Below are 20,324 nucleotides of genomic sequence, written 5' to 3'. Positions count from 1 at the left end.
CCAGCCGCCGGGGATGGCTGCTGCTGCCGCCACCGGGGAGATGTGCATAAGACGCGCCCGCCAATCACTGCCGGCGCATCACCTCCACAGCCACTGTGATTGGCGGGCGCGTCTTCTGCACATCTCCCCGGCGGCAGCAGCAACCATCCCCGGCGCCTGGTATGTAATATAGGCGGGCGGGCTGCTGGGCTGATACATCAGTAATATAGGCGGGCGGCTGGGCTGATGCATCAGTAATATAGGCGGGCAGGCGGCTGATTAGTCGGTAATATAGCTGGGCGGGGGAGATGTGCAGAAGATGCGCCCACCAATGCTGCTTCTCTCACCCTCCCTTCCCCAGTGACTGACAGATCCAGGGGTTGTCATTTACCCCTGGATTCACCCCCAAACAGGTTAATGTGATTATGTCTGATTCTCATAATCAGACATAATCACATTAACCTGTTTGGGGGTGACACCCCCCTTCCTCCACACTGTCACTTTTTATGTATGTCGCTGCCCTTGTGTATTATGCCCACATGTATATGCCGCTGCCCTTGTGTATTATGCCCACATGTATATGCCGCTGCCCTTGTGTATTATGCCCACATGTATATGCCGCTGCCCTTGTGTATAATGCCCACATAAATATGCCGCTGCCCGTGTGTATAATGCCCACATGCATATGCCGCTGCCAGTGTGTATAATGCCCACATGTATATGCCGCTGCCAGTGTGTATAATGCCCACATGTATATGCCGATAATTGATCATTTTTATATGGCCCCCGAAGGGTTTTCAAATTTTCCAAATGGCCCTCGGTAGAAAAAAGGTTCCCCACCCCTGCTTTACTCCATGGCAGAAATTTGTGATACTCTTGGGAAGCGGATATTTAAGTACTTTTTGGAAACTAACCACCCATAATATACCATGGCAGACATATTGATGCTCTCTGTGCTTTTAGGCTACTTGAAACCAGCTGAACTGAGTGATGATTGAATATTAATCTACATTCATAACAATAATCCTATAAATGTGTAGGAATTCATTGTTTTATACCAGGGTATAGGATGGGGAACCTTCGGCCCTCCAGGTGTTGAATTACACATCCCGGCATGCCCTACAACAGTTTTATTATGGCCAAATAGCAAATCTGTTCCCCATCCCTGTTCTATACACAATGTACAACTTTCTACAAATCAGGAATTACAACAGTTTTTAAGGTTCTTTGGGTACTTGTTCCTAGAACGGCGCCCACGATTTCCATCGTATGGGCTCCTAAAAATCTCATCACATCCCCCTGGAATATTGCGGCATGCAATGCATGGGATGCAATGCGATTTTTAATTGTACAAGCACACATGCCATGAGATGTGATGACGTGGATAGTGGGTGTATGAAAAGGTCGGAGGACGCGTACCGTGGGGCTTGTTCCGTTCGCCACGCTTCGGGATGGCATGAATACTGGGGGTTACATCTCATTGTAAGCACCCATCACATCTCATGGCATGGGTGCTTTTACAATTAAAAATCGCATTGCATCCCATTGGCTGGCATGCGATGCTATGCAATATTTAATTCTACAAGCATCGCACACCACTAAATAAGGTACATGGTGCCATGTGATGGGCGCCGTGCTAGGAAACAAGTACCGTTCTTTGTTTTAATTGAATGTGTCAATAATTATTGCTTTCCATCCTCAGTGGTGTACGTCCATTTGGAGTCTCGTTATTAATCGCCGGCTGGGATGAGGAGCGACCATATTTATTCCAATCTGATCCTTCTGTAAGTAACCAGACATCCTTACATCTCTAGCATAAGGCAGTTTCTGCATATTTGTCTTCGCTGCAAATTTTCTGATTTACCAAATATCAAAAGTATTCTTCTGGATTGTGATCTGCTGACTGGAGGTCACTGAAACTTAATCCTGTTCATGAAACCAGCAGAGATTGTTTTTCACACTATCTTTCGGCAGCAATTTTAATATGGCTAAAACTAGGTACAAACCTATACAATCCGTAGCCTAATCACCCAATATCGGGTGAGTGAGTGAGTCGAATGTTAAATTGGTGTGGATACAGGAGGATTAGCCAACCAATGGCTTGTAACTTTCCTGGGACTGTTAAAATTGGGAGGTCGCATCATACAGTATGTACCATTTTAATATTTATCAGCCTGACCTCCTGAACCCATAAACACTATGCTATTTCTATGTATTTCTCTGAGGGGAGAAGTCTCATCCAATTCCCTTGTGAGCCACCTGGCAGCTTCCCGGAGGCTTGCATGCGATTTGGCACTTAATATGCCATTTTTACATGCCATAAATCTCAATTCAAGGAAATAGTGTTCACTCTAGGAGTGACACCGGGCAGGGCGCTGGGGGGCGGACCGGGCACGCCCCCAGCTGTGACGTCGGCGTGCCCGGTCTGCCCCCCAGCACCCTGCTCGGGCCACCGACGTCATGAGGGGGGCGTGCCCGGGCTGCCATTGTCATCAAAGGAGGCGGGACCGGCCGGCACAGTCATCAAAGGGGGGGGCGGGTTCGGCCCCTCAGAATCCACTCTGCTGCCGGGGAAGCGCCAGGCATCGCCGTCAACGGCGACGCTGGGCTTCCCCGTGAGGCTGTTGTAGCGGGGCACTGCAAGACGGGCAGGGCGCATTTTGCCCTTTAAAAATCGGGCAGGGCGCAGCGCCCCGCTAAAACAGCCTAGCGGGAACACTAAAGGAAATGGAGGAGTATTTAAAAAAATATATAGATGTGCTGCTGACTGGCTTCATGTGTGACGTCTGCCTCTGGCCTGATACACATGGGAACGCACATCAGATGTCATACTCGTGTGATTTTGGCAGTTTTTACTCGATCTGCCGGAATCAGGTGAAATCGGGCCCAAATCAAATAGTGTATGAGGGCCAAAAGACCCGTTGGGACATATGAGCCAGGCCTCATTGCAATGCAATGCATGTTCTTTATCAATATGACCATTTTGACGTCCGAATGGGGTCTGATTACTACAGTATGTGCAGACAACAGTGGTGGCCTAATTTAAGTGCTTTTTGTACTGTAACCAAATGCTTGTTTTTCAGGGTGCATATTTTGCATGGAAAGCTACAGCAATGGGGAAGAACTATGTAAATGGAAAGACTTTTCTTGAAAAAAGGTAAAGGCTTAATGCATCTTGTTATCTGATTGCTAGTATTGGTGACTGCATGTAGGGCTGCCTTCAATGAAAATAGAACATCTGTTAATTTTTGTAATGGAATAAAATCCTTTCTGGGAATCCAAAACGTAATTGTTAACGAGCTGGAATCGGGGAGAACAGTCTGCTTGGAACAGCCCCGGTGCTCCAGTAAGGATAGGAAGGAGCTTGGGAAGATTGATCACTATTATAGAGCATACACATGGTGAGAGATGCACTATTTTTCTATTCGATTTTTGCTTCTAGAAGCAAAATCGATTGGGCATCAATTGCTTTTTACAAATTTAATGCAGATTCGATCCCAATGTGCGCTCCCGTGTAGTGTAAGTTGAATAGAAAAATGGTCTTGGCAGCCAAGACTATGTAGTGGAAATCTAATAGTAGATAGTGCACATCTAATGTGTTCACTGCAGCTTTCGATTCCATGTCCATCTCCTGCCTGAAGCCAGTGTTGATCTAATAGCAAATCGAATGCACATGGAATAAAAAATAGTGGAAATAGAAAAGTAGAAAAAACTTCAGAGCAGATCGAATAGTCCATATCTAATGGAAATCAAAAACTGAATTGAACAGTGTGTACACACCTTAAGGTTGTGGTACAGCTTTATGATGCTTGGCTTTCACTTATTTTTTATTTTTGTTAAAGCTTCCAGTTTTGTGCATAAACCCATAGAATTTAGGATAAGTGCCTAGGTTTATATTCGTTTTTGTGGCTGTGGTCTTGAAAACTGGGTACTTATTGGGGTCATGTATAAAATCATTTTATCCTTTTTGTATACACAGGTTGTCTTCAAAGTGTGTTTCTTTTATATCCAATATCTAACTTTATTTTTATTTATAGATATAATGAAGATCTTGAACTTGAAGATGCCATCCATACTGCAATTTTAACATTAAAGGTATTAGAACCTAAATACAAATGTAGTTTTTAATGACAATTGGGATCAATATCTGAGCTTGTTTTATTTCTATTTAAACAGGAAAGTTTTGAGGGTCAAATGACAGAAGACAACATTGAAGTGGGCATTTGTAATGAAGCTGGATTTAAGCGACTCACTCCTGCTGAAGTCAAGGATTACTTGGCTGCTATAGCATAAATGGCTTCCAGTTACGGAGGTCGGTTGATGTAGGTTTTTTTTTTTCCTGCCACTACAGGATTCAAAATGGTTTTGTTTGCAGATTTTCTTTTTGCATACTTTCTTATTTCTACCTGTCCGACGGATCTTTTTAAAAATGACATGGGTCTAATCATAATAAACAATATAAATTAGAATAAATGCTGTTATGTGTTTCTTTCTCTTATATATTCAAGTGTATATGTTCTCTACATAAAACACTGGATGATACCTCACACTGATCCCAAAGTATGAAGCATTTCATAGTGGGAAGTGCTCTACAGAATGCATGCTTTCTGGGAGATGAGACTGTCAAAGGCTGGCTGCCGCCCATAGAACTGTATGTTGTGTGTGTGTGTATATGCACAGGTGCATCTCATTCGCAGGCACACTAGTCCATCCATACCAAAATGCAATGTATGCCTTCTATACCCACATTTCTTCTGTTTTTGTAATAGTTTAGACCAGTGGTTCCCAAACTGTGTGCTGTGGCACCCTGGGGTGCCTCCGGACACTTGAAGGGTGCCTCATGTTGGTCCAGGACCAATTAAAACTATTTATGGTCATTGTATTCGCCAAAAGCAGTGCTTGTGGCTTCCAATCATAATCCGCAAGCACTTTGAGAAAAGGTCGACTTGAGTTCTTCACATTTTTTAGTGTCTATGTAGAAACCTGCCGAAATGGACGTCGTGTATATATGTGCTGCATGACCCGCTGTGCTCGCCATGCTTCAGGCACAGTGCTTTGCTGCACTCTGCACACTATTCCATTCTCCCATTCTATTTTCCCTCTGTGCCCACTTGTATCGTGAAGTAAGAAGGGGTTAATGTCCACCATTAACCCTTCAGAGGTGGGTTTACCCTGGGGCAGGACAAGCCTACCAGGATGGGTTTGTTCTGCCCCAGAAATACTCACAGCTGGAGGAGCTGCCGCTGCTCTTCTGCAATAGCCCCATGGCTGCTCCGAGTGCTTCACCTCTTCTTGGGGCCGCTCCGGCTTGCATTGGCGGTGGGGGGCTGGTGGTGACTGGGACCAATTGGCGGTGGGGGGCTCTAGTGTACATTTGCCAGGGGGAACGACGTGGGGGTACACCTGCCTACCAGTGGTGTGCCGAGAAATGTTCCAGCAACGCAGATCAGCCAATAAAACATTCAGGCATACCACAAGAAGGGTTGACCTTTTTTTTTTTTCTCTTCATGTGTTGATCAACAATGGTCAAACCTTATTACTGTGGACCCTTCGAACGAATACCTATGTTGCACTAAAGATACCATTTTATTAATACCCTCCTCACATCACCAACATTCCAATCTAGTTGGCTAAGTTATACCCCCTTCACATCGCACAAATAATTTAGGTCTGACCTGGGTTGTTGCCGGTTCCACCAGGGTCTTGGTGCGGTGTGAAAGAGCCTTTTCAAATTACCTGGTTCAGGCAATCTGACCCAGGTTAAAACAGTTTTACCCTGGTTGCTGTGCAGTGTGAACAGGAAACCTGGGTATGTCGACATTGACACAAATTGAACAATTCCTGTTGACCTATTGCATTTTGACCTTTTGTCTGTCTGCCTAATGCATGTCAATTTTTTTCATGTGTGGATCCTTTCACTGCCAACTGATGCTGCTTTCAGACCGCAATAACGGGTAAAACGTGCGGTCTGAAAGGGGCATAATAGTGGTTGACTGGTTGACCTTTTGACTATCTATTTATCCACACCCTGAAATATCACGATTGCTTGTATACATGGAAAGAAACAATTTTAAATTTGGATATATATGTTGCTGCCCTAACCAAACTCAAAAAAACTCCATTGGTAGCTATGGTTATTGGTAGGGATAAGGAGGTAAACATTGATGATTCTGGTTCTATGGAAATACAGAGGTTGGACAAGAATATGGAAACAGTATGACAACAGAATACCTGAATTAGATGTAAATTTTCTTTTATATCAAACCCATAGCAGTTTGGAAGAGGGTTTCCACTCATACAGGAAATAAAGACTGCTGGAGCTCTAAGCTGCTTTTGACATTGGGCCGGATTCAGAATTACAGCTGATATAATATAATGTGCAGAGATTTAAATAGTATACACATGGTGTGATTCAGTCATTTTCTATTCGACTTGGACTATATAGTAACATTGAATGTTCAGTAAATAAGAAACTGTAAATAAAAAACGAGTGTGAATCGCACATGCACAGCCCCATTCGATCCTGATGTGTGGCCTCTCTGCATGAAAAGCAGATCTAGACTGTGTAGGTAAGTCTATTTCTGCCCGATCAAAAGGAAACCTAAATTGCACCATAAAAATAAAGCGGTCTAACATTTGTGGGCTGTGTGCAAAAACAGCCAGTATTCACTAGGCACACATTATAACCCACCCAAATCTAACTCTCCACATGTTATGACCACCCCACTTGCAGTGTAACATGGTTTTGCCAACTTGTGTGCCCTATTGTTTGGCTTGCTACTCTGAATCCAGCTCATTGTTCTGTGCAGGTATTGAATTATGTCAGAGCTCACAGGCTTTTGAGAGGGCAAAGTGTTGGTGCTCATGTGGTGCGCTAGTGTGTATGGGATATTGCAGAGAACTGTATCAAAGGTGATCACAGCATATACTATTTCTGGAAAAAACTCATCGGCTAAGCCCCAGAATGGGAGACAGAAGGGCACTGATGTTGGCTGTGGCTAAAGAATACAAGAAGCGCAACGGAATTTGCTGCGCTATATAAGAAACTGTAAATAAATAAATAAGACAACTTCTGCAAAAGTGACTGAACTGAATTTCTGTGTTCCACACCCTTTGTCTACAACGGTGAGCAGGGAACTCAACAGGTATGATCTTCATGAGTGGGCTCCAAACCAGTAATTAGCCTTTCTAATGTCAAGAAGCTAAAAGTGGTGTAACACTGAAATTGTGGATTGGCAAACAATTGAACACTTTCATCTGGTCAGGTGCGTGGTCCTTCGCCCGGTTTCCAACAGCAGGATGAGCTTATGTGGAGAGTATTGAGCCAAGCGTACGATCAGGCCTGTCTGGTGAAGAGAGGGCAGTAATATGGAGGGCTGGTGAAGATTTGGGCAGCAATGTTATGGTTCTTCTGATCCTGTGATCACTATGCATAGTTCAGTCACCGCCAAGGGCTATGTAGACATTTAGGAAGACCAGATCTATCCCTTGGTGTAAACATTGTTTCAGGCAGGTGTTGCTTGGGGTTTCCCAGCAGATGAAGTGTCATGTACCCCACCCCAATAAACAAAATACTCAGTATTATATAGCCCCTGTGTTTGGTTTAGAGAACAAGATTTGGTTACATTATCTGTGTAGGGATTTGAGCAACTTTGACCAGGATTAAATTATGATTATTAGACCACCCCGATTATCTCCAAAATGGCAGGTGTTGCCAGTATGCAGCGGCTAGTGCTTATCCTGGATGCATGTTTGTCATTTACTTGGGGAAGAGCTGGCACCTGGCTGCATATGGGAAGAAGACAAGCCAGCAGTGGTGACCTGGAGCAATGTCGATGACCATCCATTCACCGTGCTGCGGAGAAATTTGCCAAGTAGGTGCGGGCGTTCGCATGTCCAGCATTATATGGTTCACAAACCAGAATCTGGGCCCATGTGGAGTATATGCCTTGATGGGTTAGAGCTGTATAGTGACTCAGAGGACTACCATGATATTAGGCAGATGGTTTTAATGTTATGGCTGATGAATGCATATTTACTTTTTGCAGAAAAATACTAATCAGATAAACATCAAGTACAATACAAAATCAACATTGCAATAACTAAACTTACAATTGAGGAAGTCTGTGATTTTTGTTTTCAACACTGACTAGAATTTGTGTTAAAACAATGGCTAATCAGCCTGCTGATTGGGCATGGTCCATGCAGGATTGGCTGCACACACTACACAAGTAATGAGCAGCTGAACACGCCAGTCATTACACTGAACAGCCAGGGATACAGCTTACCAGATTCTGTGACCTGGTGGAACACGCAACTGTGCGTACACACTAGACAATGTGAATAATTTGTCATTATGAAAGAACAAATCCTCCCAATATTGCTGTAGTGTGTACTAGCCCTTAGGAGGGTATAAAATTAGCTGTTTTCATTTCACACCCGATATTTTAATTTTATTGGCTGAAAATGGGACTTTTTTTTTTTTTTTTACATAAGTATCTGGACCCATTCGTTATTACGGCTGTGAGGGCTGCTTATCTGGGCTAATCCATCAGCTGCAGTCAATAAAAAAATGTAAGATGGAGGAATAATTTATTAATAAATAACTGGGGTATCTGGTCAAAGGGTCAAGAGTCAATAGGACGACCACTATTGGTCAACAGGCACATGAACATAGTCTAGGTCAGTGGTAGCCCTCGAGAGCTACCAACAGTTCACATTTTCCAGACAACCTAGCTGCTGCACAGGTGCACTCATTAATCACTGACACATTTTAAAAGATACACAGATGGAGCTAAGTTGTGTGGAATCACAGGTCAAGGTCCGCTCCGCTCATTGTGAATTCAGTAGAGGTTAAAACTTACGACATACATTTACACACACATATACAGCACCCCCGCCTAATCACACAGATAATAGGCGGCTTCTCACATAAAGAAAAACGCAAAAAAATCCAATACACAAAGGGTATACGACAAATTTTGTGCGGATCCCAACCTCCCCGCCCCCACCCCTTCACACAAATGGTGTCCATGTTGGCAGATTTCATGTGTCAACCTATTGCCTGTTGACCTAATAATCCACACCCTATAATTGGAATGAGCAGGAAGACTGAGGCTTACTTCAAAGGAAAAGATGGCTTCCAGATGACTGTACAGATAGAACACTGAGGGGTAGATTTATGTACTGGCGATCAGGGGAATATGTGCTATGGCAGGGGATAGCTCTTTCCCTGATCTATGACCCCTGCTGAGCGGGTGTCTAAAGTGGGGCAGGAGGCATAGCGCAGGGACAATATTTTGTACTGCGCGCCTGCCTCCTTTATGAACGGTCAGTATCGCTTACCGTTCCGCCGCCTGCAGCTATCGACTTGGCTCTGAGCTGCGCTGGGGATCTCACGAGAGTAGCGAGATCCCGCGCACGTGCAGTGAGCCGGCCGGGGGGAAGGAGACGGCGCGCTGTCTCCAGGAGGGGACATCGCCGGAGGGGGGAGTTAGCGCTCTCCCGCTTTGGCAGACAAACATCTTGTCGGTCTCCCCTCCTGCTTCGCCTCGCTAATGAGGCGAAGCAGGAAGTGTTAAACTCGCTGCTATAATTAATCTACCCGTCTGTGATAGCAGTGACAGGTGATGGTGGCCGCTTGCCCCACACCAGTACTGCGTTAATCAATAATAATATTAACAGGCTTTGAGGCCACTTTGGCCTGTGCCTATCATCACTTCCTGATGATATATAGAGCAGCCATCACCACCATAGGGATAGACATTGCATCTCAATGTTTTATAAACTTCAATGATTTTGTTTCAATGGTAGTACTTTTACCTAGACAAAAGTTTTTTTTTGCACATGCTTAAATAATATACATTTATTTTCTATCGAATTCTTTTGATGCGATGGTCAGTTACCATCGCATCGAAAGAATTGAAGGCGGAAGCCCAGCCATCATTTGGTGGTGGGTTGCTGATGTCCATCGCTACACCGCCACAGGGTCCATCGCTTCACCGCCACAGGTTGGTTGACCTAAAGATGGTCGACAGTCATTATGTCGATATGGCACAAGGTTGACAGGTCGACACAAGCGTCTAGGTCGACATGGGGTTTTTCACTGTTTTTTGATCCGACATGTGCCAACAGGCGGTATTTCATGCCCTACGTTCCCCTAAGGCGTGGTGGGAGAATAAAATAGTGTGCTGAGCCCAGCAAGGCACCGTGCCAGAAGCATGGCGAGCACAGCGGTGCACTTAAAACTGTGTCCATGTCGACTGCGTCAACATTCGGGTAAAAAAAAAAACAGTGAAGAAACCGCATGTTGACCTTTTGACTGATGACCTAGACCATGTCGAGCTAATGCTAATGACCTGTCAACCTTGTGCCATGTCGACCTAGACTACTGCATACCCTCCAACTGTACCGAATTTGCCGGTACAGTACCGTTTTTTAACGGTCTGTACCGGCAAATTAAACTTGTACCGAATGTACCGATTTTTTAAAGAATTGACAGCCGGGCAGAGAAAGCTGTCTGTGCGCTGCCCGGCTGGATCTAGTTTTTGACTTTATGCCGTATAGTCATGTCAAAGCAGCAGCGGCAGCAGCCTGGTCCGACGCTGTTATCAACTCTCCCTAGTCTGGACGGCCGCGAGCCAATAGGAGCTCACGGTCCGGCAGCCGCTCATGATTGGCTGCCTGGACCGGGAGCTCCTATTGGCTCGCGGCCGTCCAGTGGGATAATTGAAAATAGACCAGGTTGCTGCCGCTACTCAGCCATCTTACTGCACCCCCCCTGCGGCGACCGCACTCCGATCTCCTCCGAGTCCCTTGGGATCCCGGCGCCGACATCAGCCTGGGTGCACTGGGCGCATGTGTACACATGTCACTGCAAGGTAACGGCCGGCTATGCGGGAGACCACCACGGGTGTCTTCCGTTCTGGAGAACTTGGGAGTATAAAGATGGCGGGTATACAGTGAAAGGAGGGGACAGTGGGGAGAGAGCACGCAGGAGACCATACCCAGCCAGCCGGGCAGCGCACAGACAGCTCTCTCTGCCCAGCTGTCAATTCTGTGGCTCAGGCTGCACTGACTGAATAATAAAATCTCGTCACTTGACTCTGTTATACTGTACTCTGTCCATCATGTAACATGTGCACCTGCTGCAGCTCATGTCACATGGTGGTTGGTGGACTGCTAGCATATTAATTAAGTATATTTAATATACTTATCTATTATTTATTAAATAAGTATTAAATATACTTATTTAATATGCTAGCAGTCCACCAAGCCACCATGTGACATGAGCTGCAGCAATTGCTGGGCCAGGGGGCAGGGTGCCTGGGGATGTGACAACGCCCACTTTACCCAAGGCCACACCCACTTTACCCATGGCCACGCCCCTCCCTAAATGTGTACCGATTTCTGCCCTTCAAATGTTGGAGGGTATGCTACTGTCGACCCTGCAGTATGTCAACCTAGTGGTGCCGATCTACTGTCGACCATACAATCCATACCCGATTGCACAGCGCGACAGCAGAGGACGCGCCTTCTCCCCAGTCAGTCACGTGGTATAGTACAGGAGGACGCATGTCCGAGTCCCGGGGCGCACACCACGCTACAACACAGAAACTACGAGCCCCGGCAGGCAGTGCGGGTGCGCATGCGCAGTGATACCTATCTGTCCGATTACCGGTCTTCCGCTGCTGCTGTAGTTGGACTTGGAGTGAGGTGAGAGAACCGATGGTTCCGACCCCTGATTACTTATAGGACGGGGCGCACACCCTTATGTACATGACACGACTTCCTTAGTTGAGTTTGCACTCACCAGCAGCCGGTATGTCTGCTATGGGCCTGTAGTACCTGTCCCTGCTTCTTTTGCTCACGCCTATGCTGTGTACCGGCTAGCTAGTTGTTTAGGGTCTCATAGCCGTATGGACACTAGGGAGATCAGCGTGTGTGGAACTGTGATCTGTTACCCATCCATGCTATGGCAGCAGTGTGTGTGTGACCTCCTTGGTAGGTTAGCACAGTATTTGTGTCACGTCTGTGGTAGCACGGGTGGTGTAGTGGTTAGCATTGCTACCTCCCAGCACTGAGGTCGTAGGTTACATTTCCACCATGGCCTCAAATGTTTGGAGTCTACATTCTCCCCATGCTTGTGAGAATTACCTATGGCTACTTTTTTTTTTTTTTCCACAATCCAATAAATATACAGATATGTAAAATGTGCATGTGTTAGGGAACTTGCATTCCAGGAGCCACTAGGGCAAGAATGGTGTGAAAGGCTAAATATTCTCTGTAAAGCTCTGAGGAATATTGGGCCAATTTTGGTTCACACGCAGTGAACTGAATTCGGCCCCTGCCCCGATGGTTGGGGTTTGTGCAATTGCATTTCTGCATACAGTATGTGCAAACCCAGACTGTCAATGGCCACGGCAGTTTGCAGAGGGGAGGGATGGGGCCAGCCTTGGGAATGCCCAGCGTTCCATGGGGTGGGGCGCACCACACGGACTCGGTAAAGTGAGAAAAAGCAAGGTGAGAACGCAGCCGTTTTCGGCAGACTCATCACAACTTATTGTGACTACTCTGCCCATGTCTCAGTTACATTTCTATCCAATATGTTCTCAGCCTGTTTATAAGGAACATACTGTTCTATTTCTGCACCACTAGTCTATAGATCATATGTGGATAGCCTTGAAGGTTGCATGCCAAAACAGATGTACACAAATTCACTTTGCACTCAAAGGGTTAATTAAATTGCTCACACTTCATGTTGAGTTCATTTTCATCCATCACTAAAGACTTAAGCTGGCCCTACGTTAGGACGACCTGCATACAATGCAGGTTGTGGAGTGTTCGAACGAGCGATCGCATGTGCTTAAAAAGTACATACGATCTGCTTACGACCACAATGAGGACCAATGGATCAGACATGCAGCACAGCTGATCTGAGAGCCAACAGAATTCGGCATCGTAACAAGAATATGCATGATGTGCACACGCTCCATCGAGATTTGCGGTTGGGTCCAATGTCGTTTTGCTGTATGGGGGCCTTTACATTCTTCCCTACACCTCCATCTCAACTGTAGGACAGGGCGTCTTGGCCGGGTGTAGAATGACCTCCCGATAGCCGGGATTCTGACAGTCATTAGTCTGACGTAGGAATCCTGACTGCCGGGACTCAGACAGAGCGCAACAAAGCCCCTTGCGGACTCGCTGCGCTTGCCACCTGTTCTGTTCTCCCTCGTGGACCCCCATGAGGGAGAATATCCCCTGTCAGTCAGGATTCCAACGGTCAGGGTTTTAACAGTTGGAATTCTGACTGTCGGGAGGTCTGCCACCACCCGTGTTAGCCAATCTTCTGATGGGCCTTTTTTGTTATAATCCAGGTTTTAATACTACAAGCAAACTCTTCCACGGAGTTTGGTAGTGTAAATCCCCAATCTATCCCCAAATTAAGTTTCTTCAAATTGTGTGTAGGGTAGTGTCAAGTTTAGAAATTATTACAATATACTTTATTTATAGCACTCTAAAAAAGAAGAATACAATGTCCAGGAGGGAGATATTGCAAATGAGTCCTTTGTTTTTGTTTTACTTGTAAACCATTTTTAGTTAAACACCTCAGAAACCAGCAGGTACATTTATTTTTGTGTAGCAGAGTGTCCAGTACTCAGAATTTGAATTGTTTTCTAATTGTTTTTGCAAGTTAATCTGTTCATTTTCTTTTATTCAGGAATAATGCTACCAACATGTCTGTGCATTCAATGCTTTGTGATCGGATAGTGATTGCTAAAGAACTGATAAAGAGAGCTGAAGTCCTCTCCAAATCTCGAGCGGGAGGTGTTGAAGGTGGAGCAAAACTATGCAGCAAACTCAGGGCGGAGTTGAAATTTTTACTGAAGGTCGAGGCGGGAAAAGTAGCAATTAAGGAATCCCATTTGAGAAGCACGAACCTCACCCATCTACAAGCCATTATTGAGTCTGCAGAGAGTCTAGAAGAAGTGGTCAGTGTTCTTCATGTGTTCAGCTACAATGACCAATTTGGTGAAAAGCAAACACTGGTGGTGGATGTGGTAGCAAACGGCGGCCACACATGGGTGAAAGCAATTGGACGGAAGGCTGAAGCTCTGCACAATATATGGCTTGGCCGTGGTCAGTATGGCGACAAAAGTATTATCGAGCAAGCAGAGGATTACATACAAGCAAGCCTTCAGCAACCTGTACAGTATAGTAGTCCTCATATCATATTTGCCTTTTACAATAGTGTTTCCAGTCCTATGGCTGAGAAGCTGAAGGATATGGGTATTTCTGTACGTGGAGATATTGTTGCTGTTAACTCCTCTGAGGAGACCATACAAGAAGATAATGATGCAAGCGGCAGTGAATCGGATGATAATGATGATTTAGAACTTCTGCATGTCGGCAAAGTGGATAGGGAAAATATAGTGGCCAGCGTGGCTTTTCCTAGGGAGATTAAGGTTGAAGTTTGCAACAGGGTAAACTTGGACATCACCACATTAATTACTTATGTATCAGGTCTCAGTCATGGGGGCTGTCACTTAATTTTCAAAGAGAAGGTTTTGACCGAGCAAGCAGCACAGGAAAGGCAAGAGAAGGTGTTACCTCTGCTGAATTTCTTCATGGAGGGCAAGGAACTGTTTGCCTGTGAATGTGCCGTGAGGGACTTCCAGTCCATATTGGAGACCTTGGGAGGACCTCAAGAGAAGGAGCGAGCTGCAGCACTTATAAAGAGAATTACTGTCGTACCCGACCAACCTTCTGAGCGTGCCTTAAAACTTGCTGTGAGCTCCAAAATCAATAGTCGTTCAATTTCCATATTTGGGACTGGAGATAGTTTGAGAGCAATCACAATGACTGCTAACAGTGGCTTTGTAAGAGCAGCAAATAATCAGGGTGTTAAATTTAGTGTTTACATTCACCAACCTCGAGCACTAACAGAAAGCAAAGAACCTTCTGCTTCTCCTGTACCAAAGAATAACGCATCAGCTGACCTGCTCTGACTTCAGGGGTTGTCTATGGAGGATACCCCTGGGCGATTTGTGCAGGACATTTCAAATGGCCTGTATGATTCTGACAAATATATCCTGCCCAGATATATAATAAACCATTGAAGTTATGCATGTGTAACCATGTTTTATATTGTAATATCTTATAATTATAGAACGGAAAACATTGGCATAAGGTAGTTATCCATGTCCCAAGTTAACTCCCTGAGATAGTTTTGGCAATATACCTTTTTTTGGGGTCATTCTAATTAGGTGCCATTTGCAAATTTCACTGAATATTCACAAATGTGAATGCATTTTGCAATTTAATTACATACTTGCATTGAGGCAGTCAGAGTAAGCTCACAGTTTTGTTCACTACCCCTGGAGAGGGAGAAATGCTAGGAAAAAAAATCTTTATTTTAAGGCAAAAAAAAAAAAAAACTTTTTCAGAACCCCCATAATGACTAATTAGGTATTTGGACTTTTCAGCTTTCTTGATTGGCCAATAATTGCATATCATTTTTGGAGTACAAAATAAATAAATGGCCTTAAATTATCCCAAAATTATTATTTTTTTTCTCTTTCTTTAATACCCCTTTCACACTGCACTTGTTAAACGGTATATTGCCGTTTTTTCCCCACTTCAAAACGTTTAAGGCTGCAGTGGGAAAGCGCCAGAGTTGAAGATAACTGGTATTTCAAAACGTTTCAAAAGCCGGTTCCTACACGTTTCAGAGCCGTTTTTTTATGCAGTGAGAGTGGCTCTGAAACTGTATTTAGTAAAATCAACTGACTACAGACCTGTGATAGCTGGCCCCTGCGTTCTGCCTTGAAACGTGTTCACGGGATTAAACAGGTTGACTGGTGTGAATGGTATTTAAAACCGTAATCTACTGCAATGTGAAGGCTAAGGCCTGTTTTAAATACCGTTTAAAAATACCGGTTTTTAAAAGGTTTTGGCAGTGTGAAAGCGGTATAAAATTGCTGCAAATAACCTCCAACACATATTTTTTCTTTATTTTTTTTGCATTCTTTTCTAATTGAAATTCCTAAGCTTTTTACTTTTAATGCAAAAAATCAGCCATATGACACATTAAAAACATACAGTATTTTACTTTTTGCCCACTAGCAGCTTGCACCTAATTAGATTTACCCATAAGGTCGGTATTCAATCCGGGATTCCGTCAGCTTCCCCTTTCACTAAGCTCAACTGTTACTCGAAATTCAATGTTCCAGTAGAGTGTCGGAAAGTAGGCGTGTCTGCGAATACGGCCGTGGGTTGTCGAAAACCGGCTGTGAATTTGACAATCCGCGGCTGTTATCAACAAAACAGATCCAACTTGTTTTAAAATCAGATCTGTTTTGTTAGAATCTGCCTTCAATGCTACTGGAAACGGCAGCATTGAATAGGTGATGGGCACTATTTCCATCGGTGGAAATAGCGGCGGAGATTTAATTCCCCCCTTAATGTTAAAAGATACACTTTTAAATTGAATACATTTATAGTTGAGGCTTATTTTGTTTATACACCATTACTTTTACATGCTAATTTACTGAAAACTTTGGGTGTTTCAAAAACATACTGTAGCTTATACTCTAAACCAGTGCCGGGTACACACTGAATGATGTATCATCTGATCAATTAAACAGATTGTATATTGTTTAGTGACAAGTTCGGCTTTCTCACATAGGGCCTGATTCAGGTTCATTCGCAAAGCACATTTAGTTTGTGAATAGACAAAACACCTATGCACTGCAGGAGTGGCAGATGTAACATGTGCAGGGAGAGTTAGGTTTGAGTGAGTATTTTGTTTCTGTGCAGGGTAAATACTGGTTGCTTATTTTTACACTGCAATATAAATATCATTTTGAAGTACACACCCCACTCAAATTTAACTCTCTCTGCACATGTTACATCTGCCCCACCTGCAGTGCATATGGTTTTGTCCATTAGCAAACCAAATGTGGTTTGCGTGCCAACCTGAATCAGCCCCATAATGCCCATGTCCAGGAGGTCTCCTGGAAAGATGAAGATGGGGGTGTCAGAGTGCAGTTGGAGCTACTGCATACACTGCTGGTGGTGAGTTGTAGCAGTGATAATAATTGTGCTGGTGAGACTGTTTTCGGCTCTAAGTCCATACAGTGAGGCTGCTAATGACTCCATGAGCCAGCTATGTATTGAGGGCCTGTGACCCTGTGCTGGCATTAATAACCCCATGTGCTGTCATCTCGGCTACATCAGCGCCATCTCTTCCCCTGTAACTACCTGACTGCAACAGGTTCTCTCTGCTGCGGTACTAACCCCCTCACTGTAGTACGTGCCGATGTTTTTCACATACGTACCGCACACGCATACATGCAGACTGCACACATGTCCATTGTACACATCCCTAGGGCACATATACATACTGCACAGAAGCCATTGTGCACATACAGATAGGCACACATTTGAAAGACATTACCACTGTGTTGGGAGTGCTGAAGTAATTTTAATTTTTATTAAATAAACATTTATTTTTTTAATTCATGCTCTAGATATGTACATGGCAGGGACGTCATTGTTATTAGCAAACTGATTGACCCACTGATCTTGACGACTTGAAGTTGTCAGTAAGGCTTCTCTAGAGATGTTCAAAACCATTTTTTACCTTTTTCTTTGAATTATTTATATACACATATATCTCACATACATCTCATAAACCTCATACGTATTCTGTGTGTCACATTTATACCTCCAGATCACATATAACACCTCATGCGAATAGAAGGAGTGAGAAAGCAACAGTGGGAGATGGATGGATGCAGTGAGAGAGAGCTGGAAGGAGTGTGAGCGACAGAAGGAGCAAGAGAGTGGGAGATAGAGAATGTGAGTTGAAGTGAGAGAGTATAGTAGACCGAGGCAGTGGGAGAGAAAGCAGAGGAGCAAAAGCCTATTTCCTTTACCTGTATGCTCTTTAGAAGGCCAGACCATTATGTAAATTGCAGGAATATTTGGCACCTTATTAGGCTGACGATCTTCCATTGTATACCAAGCAAAGGTTAATTGGCCAATGTCCTCACATTAAATACATATTTGGTGGAAGTAGTGGTTGGTCAGTTTATGCTCCCAGTCAATGCCATTTAGTGTTCTGCAGAGATATTATAGGACACCAGCTCCAAATCTACACTAGCACGTGTAGTTTTTGGAGATGGGCCACTTAGTGCATCTATTTTCTCTGGGTCTCTGCAAGTTCCGTAATACAGGATTGGTTAGGTCCAAAGCCCTGTACGCACGGGGTGATTAAAGCCATTATCGCTGGCTAAATGGTTGCTTAGCAGCCATATCACTAGTGTGTTTTTTGTGCTGTGAGAGATAAATCTCTAGGAGCGCGCTCTGGCATCCAGCCCTTAACGGTTATTATGGCTAAAAATTGCTGGTCACTGGTGCACAATGCACTGTCCACCAGCGATCAGAGATCTCTAGTCGAAATGAGGTAGAGACAAAATTGCTTGCACTTTTCAGCCAAAATCGATGGTCGCTGATGAAAACGGTACACTGAGCAATATATTGCTGAGAGATATTCAGCCAAAGTTGCTCAGCGACCATATTGCACTGTGTGTACACACCTCAAGAGATGTTTTTGGTAAAAAAGCAAGTAAAACACTTATCTTTTTACTATATTTCACCATTATTTCTTGGACATATACTCGCTGAAGAATTTATACACTTGGGGCTTGATTCTGGTTCACTCGCAAAAGCAAATTCTCTGGCTAATGGACAAAACCTTCTGCACTGCAGGTGAGGCAGATGTAACGTGCAGAGAGTTAGATTTGGGTGGGTTCTGTACTTCAAACTGATATCTATATTGCAATGTAAAAATAAATCAGACAGTAGTTACCCTGCACTGAAACAAAATAAAACCGAAATCTAACTCTATCTGCACATGTTACATCGGCCCTCCTGCAGTGCATATGGTTTTGTCCATTAGAGTGAATTTGCTTTTGCAAGTGAACAAGAATCAGGCCCTTGGTCCAATGAGTTTCTACATTTTTTAATACTGTCGGAAAAGCCGGCAAAATACTCATTGACCCAATTTCTTTAAATCGTTGACTGCTTTATCTTGTGAAAAAGATAATTCAACAATGGTGCGCCAATAAATCATACACCAAAGGGTAAAAGTAACAATACACCAAAGGGTAAACATCCACACAATACCCTAAGACAAAGACCAAAGAGAGAAAAATGGTGTATAAACTCACAGGAAAGCGCACAGTGTATAACCTCATAGGAAAATATGTACAACATATTTCTCTTTCAATGGTCCTGGTGACACAGCTCAACACTGGGATGTAGGAGGGTCCGAAGGAGCCAGGCACCTATCCTAAAGTTTTAGAGGGTAGGCTCCTCCCCTACTGCATCCCTGGACTCTTCAGTTCGTGTTAGGTGCCCACTGGAGTGGGTGCTATTCTAAAGGGCTGCAGGAGCAGCCGAAGAATTAGAGTAGTTAGGGGATTTTTATTGTTTTATTAACTTTTACCCTAGCTAGGTAGGCACAGTGTGAGGATTCTCATAGTGAATCCTCACACTGCTAGCGCAGCAGGAGCTGACAGAAGCGCGTCCTGTCAGCTCACTGTGCATAGGGGAGACACTGTCTGGTCTCCCTGTGCAGCGCTTATAGCCTTTTTCCAAAAGGCTGCCTGGGCTCCGGAGTACCCTGAAACCGGCTCCACATTTAGGTGGGGATCATGGGGGACAGGCGCTCCGTGATGGCGGCGGCCATTTTATGCGGAGCTTACACGCTGAGCTCCTAGATGAGAGGACAGCAGCGTTGTGACAGGCATGTTCCAAGTGATCCCCAGTTGAGGGGGAGACACTGGAACTAGGAAATCCTACCTGAGGAGCGGCTGGCTGGGGGTGGTTGGCGCCAAAAGGTCACGGACCCCGCAGCAGCAGGGACCTGTGGTCTCTTCCTTCACTCTGACTTTGGCGCCTTTCAGAACGCTTGCAGCGGAGCTGAGCTGGCTTACTGATCCTGGCAGAGTGACTTGGATTTCCTGGGCATCGCTTCCCCGCAGTTGAAACCAACAGACAGATAAGTGATTGGGTGCATTGCCTCTGTATAAACGCTTGTACATTGTTTGCACTGTGTATACTGATAGATATACATTTATCACTTGCATCATGTCTGAGCATCAGGCTGTGGTTTTGGGGGAGGGAGCCCTTAGTGCACTGAGCGCGTGCAATGTTTGCACACAAAAGTTTGTCCCTGAGCAGATGGCCAAGGGGGGCTTATGTATTACTTGCGCTGATGTGAGACCCATGGGCAGTGAACCCCATAGGGCAGAGCAGATGGAACCTGCGTGGGCCAG

General features: G+C 44.7%; 2 protein-coding genes across 3 annotated transcripts in view; both read left to right on the top strand.

Annotated features, from left to right (window-relative positions):
* The window catches only part of PSMA2 (proteasome 20S subunit alpha 2), a 25,838-nt gene extending 21,386 nt beyond the window's left edge, over window positions 1–4,452 (top strand). The window contains exons 5-8 of the mRNA XM_083188521.1: window positions 1,682–1,763; window positions 3,063–3,136; window positions 4,017–4,074; window positions 4,156–4,452. Coding sequence (XP_083044647.1) covers window positions 1,682–1,763; window positions 3,063–3,136; window positions 4,017–4,074; window positions 4,156–4,272 — 331 coding nt within the window. The 3' untranslated portion in view covers window positions 4,273–4,452. The remainder of the gene's footprint in view (window positions 1–1,681; window positions 1,764–3,062; window positions 3,137–4,016; window positions 4,075–4,155) is intronic.
* A 7,085-nt stretch (window positions 4,453–11,537) lies between these two features.
* C5H7orf25 (chromosome 5 C7orf25 homolog) lies at window positions 11,538–15,103 on the top strand. Of its 2 annotated transcripts, none has more exons than XM_083188519.1 (2): window positions 11,538–11,694; window positions 13,700–15,103. In XM_083188519.1, exons 1-2 carry the CDS (start codon window positions 11,627–11,629, stop codon window positions 14,985–14,987), a joined length of 1,356 nt encoding a protein of 451 aa, XP_083044645.1. In that variant the 5' UTR covers window positions 11,538–11,626; the 3' UTR covers window positions 14,988–15,103. The 2 variants fall into 2 exon arrangements, with proteins under 2 accessions (XP_083044645.1, XP_083044646.1); XM_083188520.1 differs by lacking the exon at window positions 11,538–11,694 and adding an exon at window positions 11,708–11,800.
* The last annotated feature ends 5,221 nt before the right edge of the window (window positions 15,104–20,324 follow it).

The sequence above is a fragment of the Crinia signifera genome, chromosome 5 (genome assembly GCF_055691185.1).
Source record: "Crinia signifera chromosome 5, ASM5569118v1, whole genome shotgun sequence".
Classification (NCBI taxonomy): Eukaryota; Metazoa; Chordata; class Amphibia; order Anura; family Myobatrachidae; genus Crinia; species Crinia signifera.
This window is presented reverse-complemented; position numbering and strand designations above follow the sequence as displayed.

Excerpts from the sequence above, each read along its gene's own strand:
- C5H7orf25 (XM_083188519.1), top strand. The coding sequence starts at position 11,627 with ATGCGCAGTGATACCTATCTGTCCGATTACCGGTCTTCCGCTGCTGCT. Across the intron at positions 11,695-13,699 it reads GTAGTTGGACTTGGAGTGAG|GAATAATGCTACCAACATGT; the intron begins GTGAGAGAACCG and ends TCTTTTATTCAG.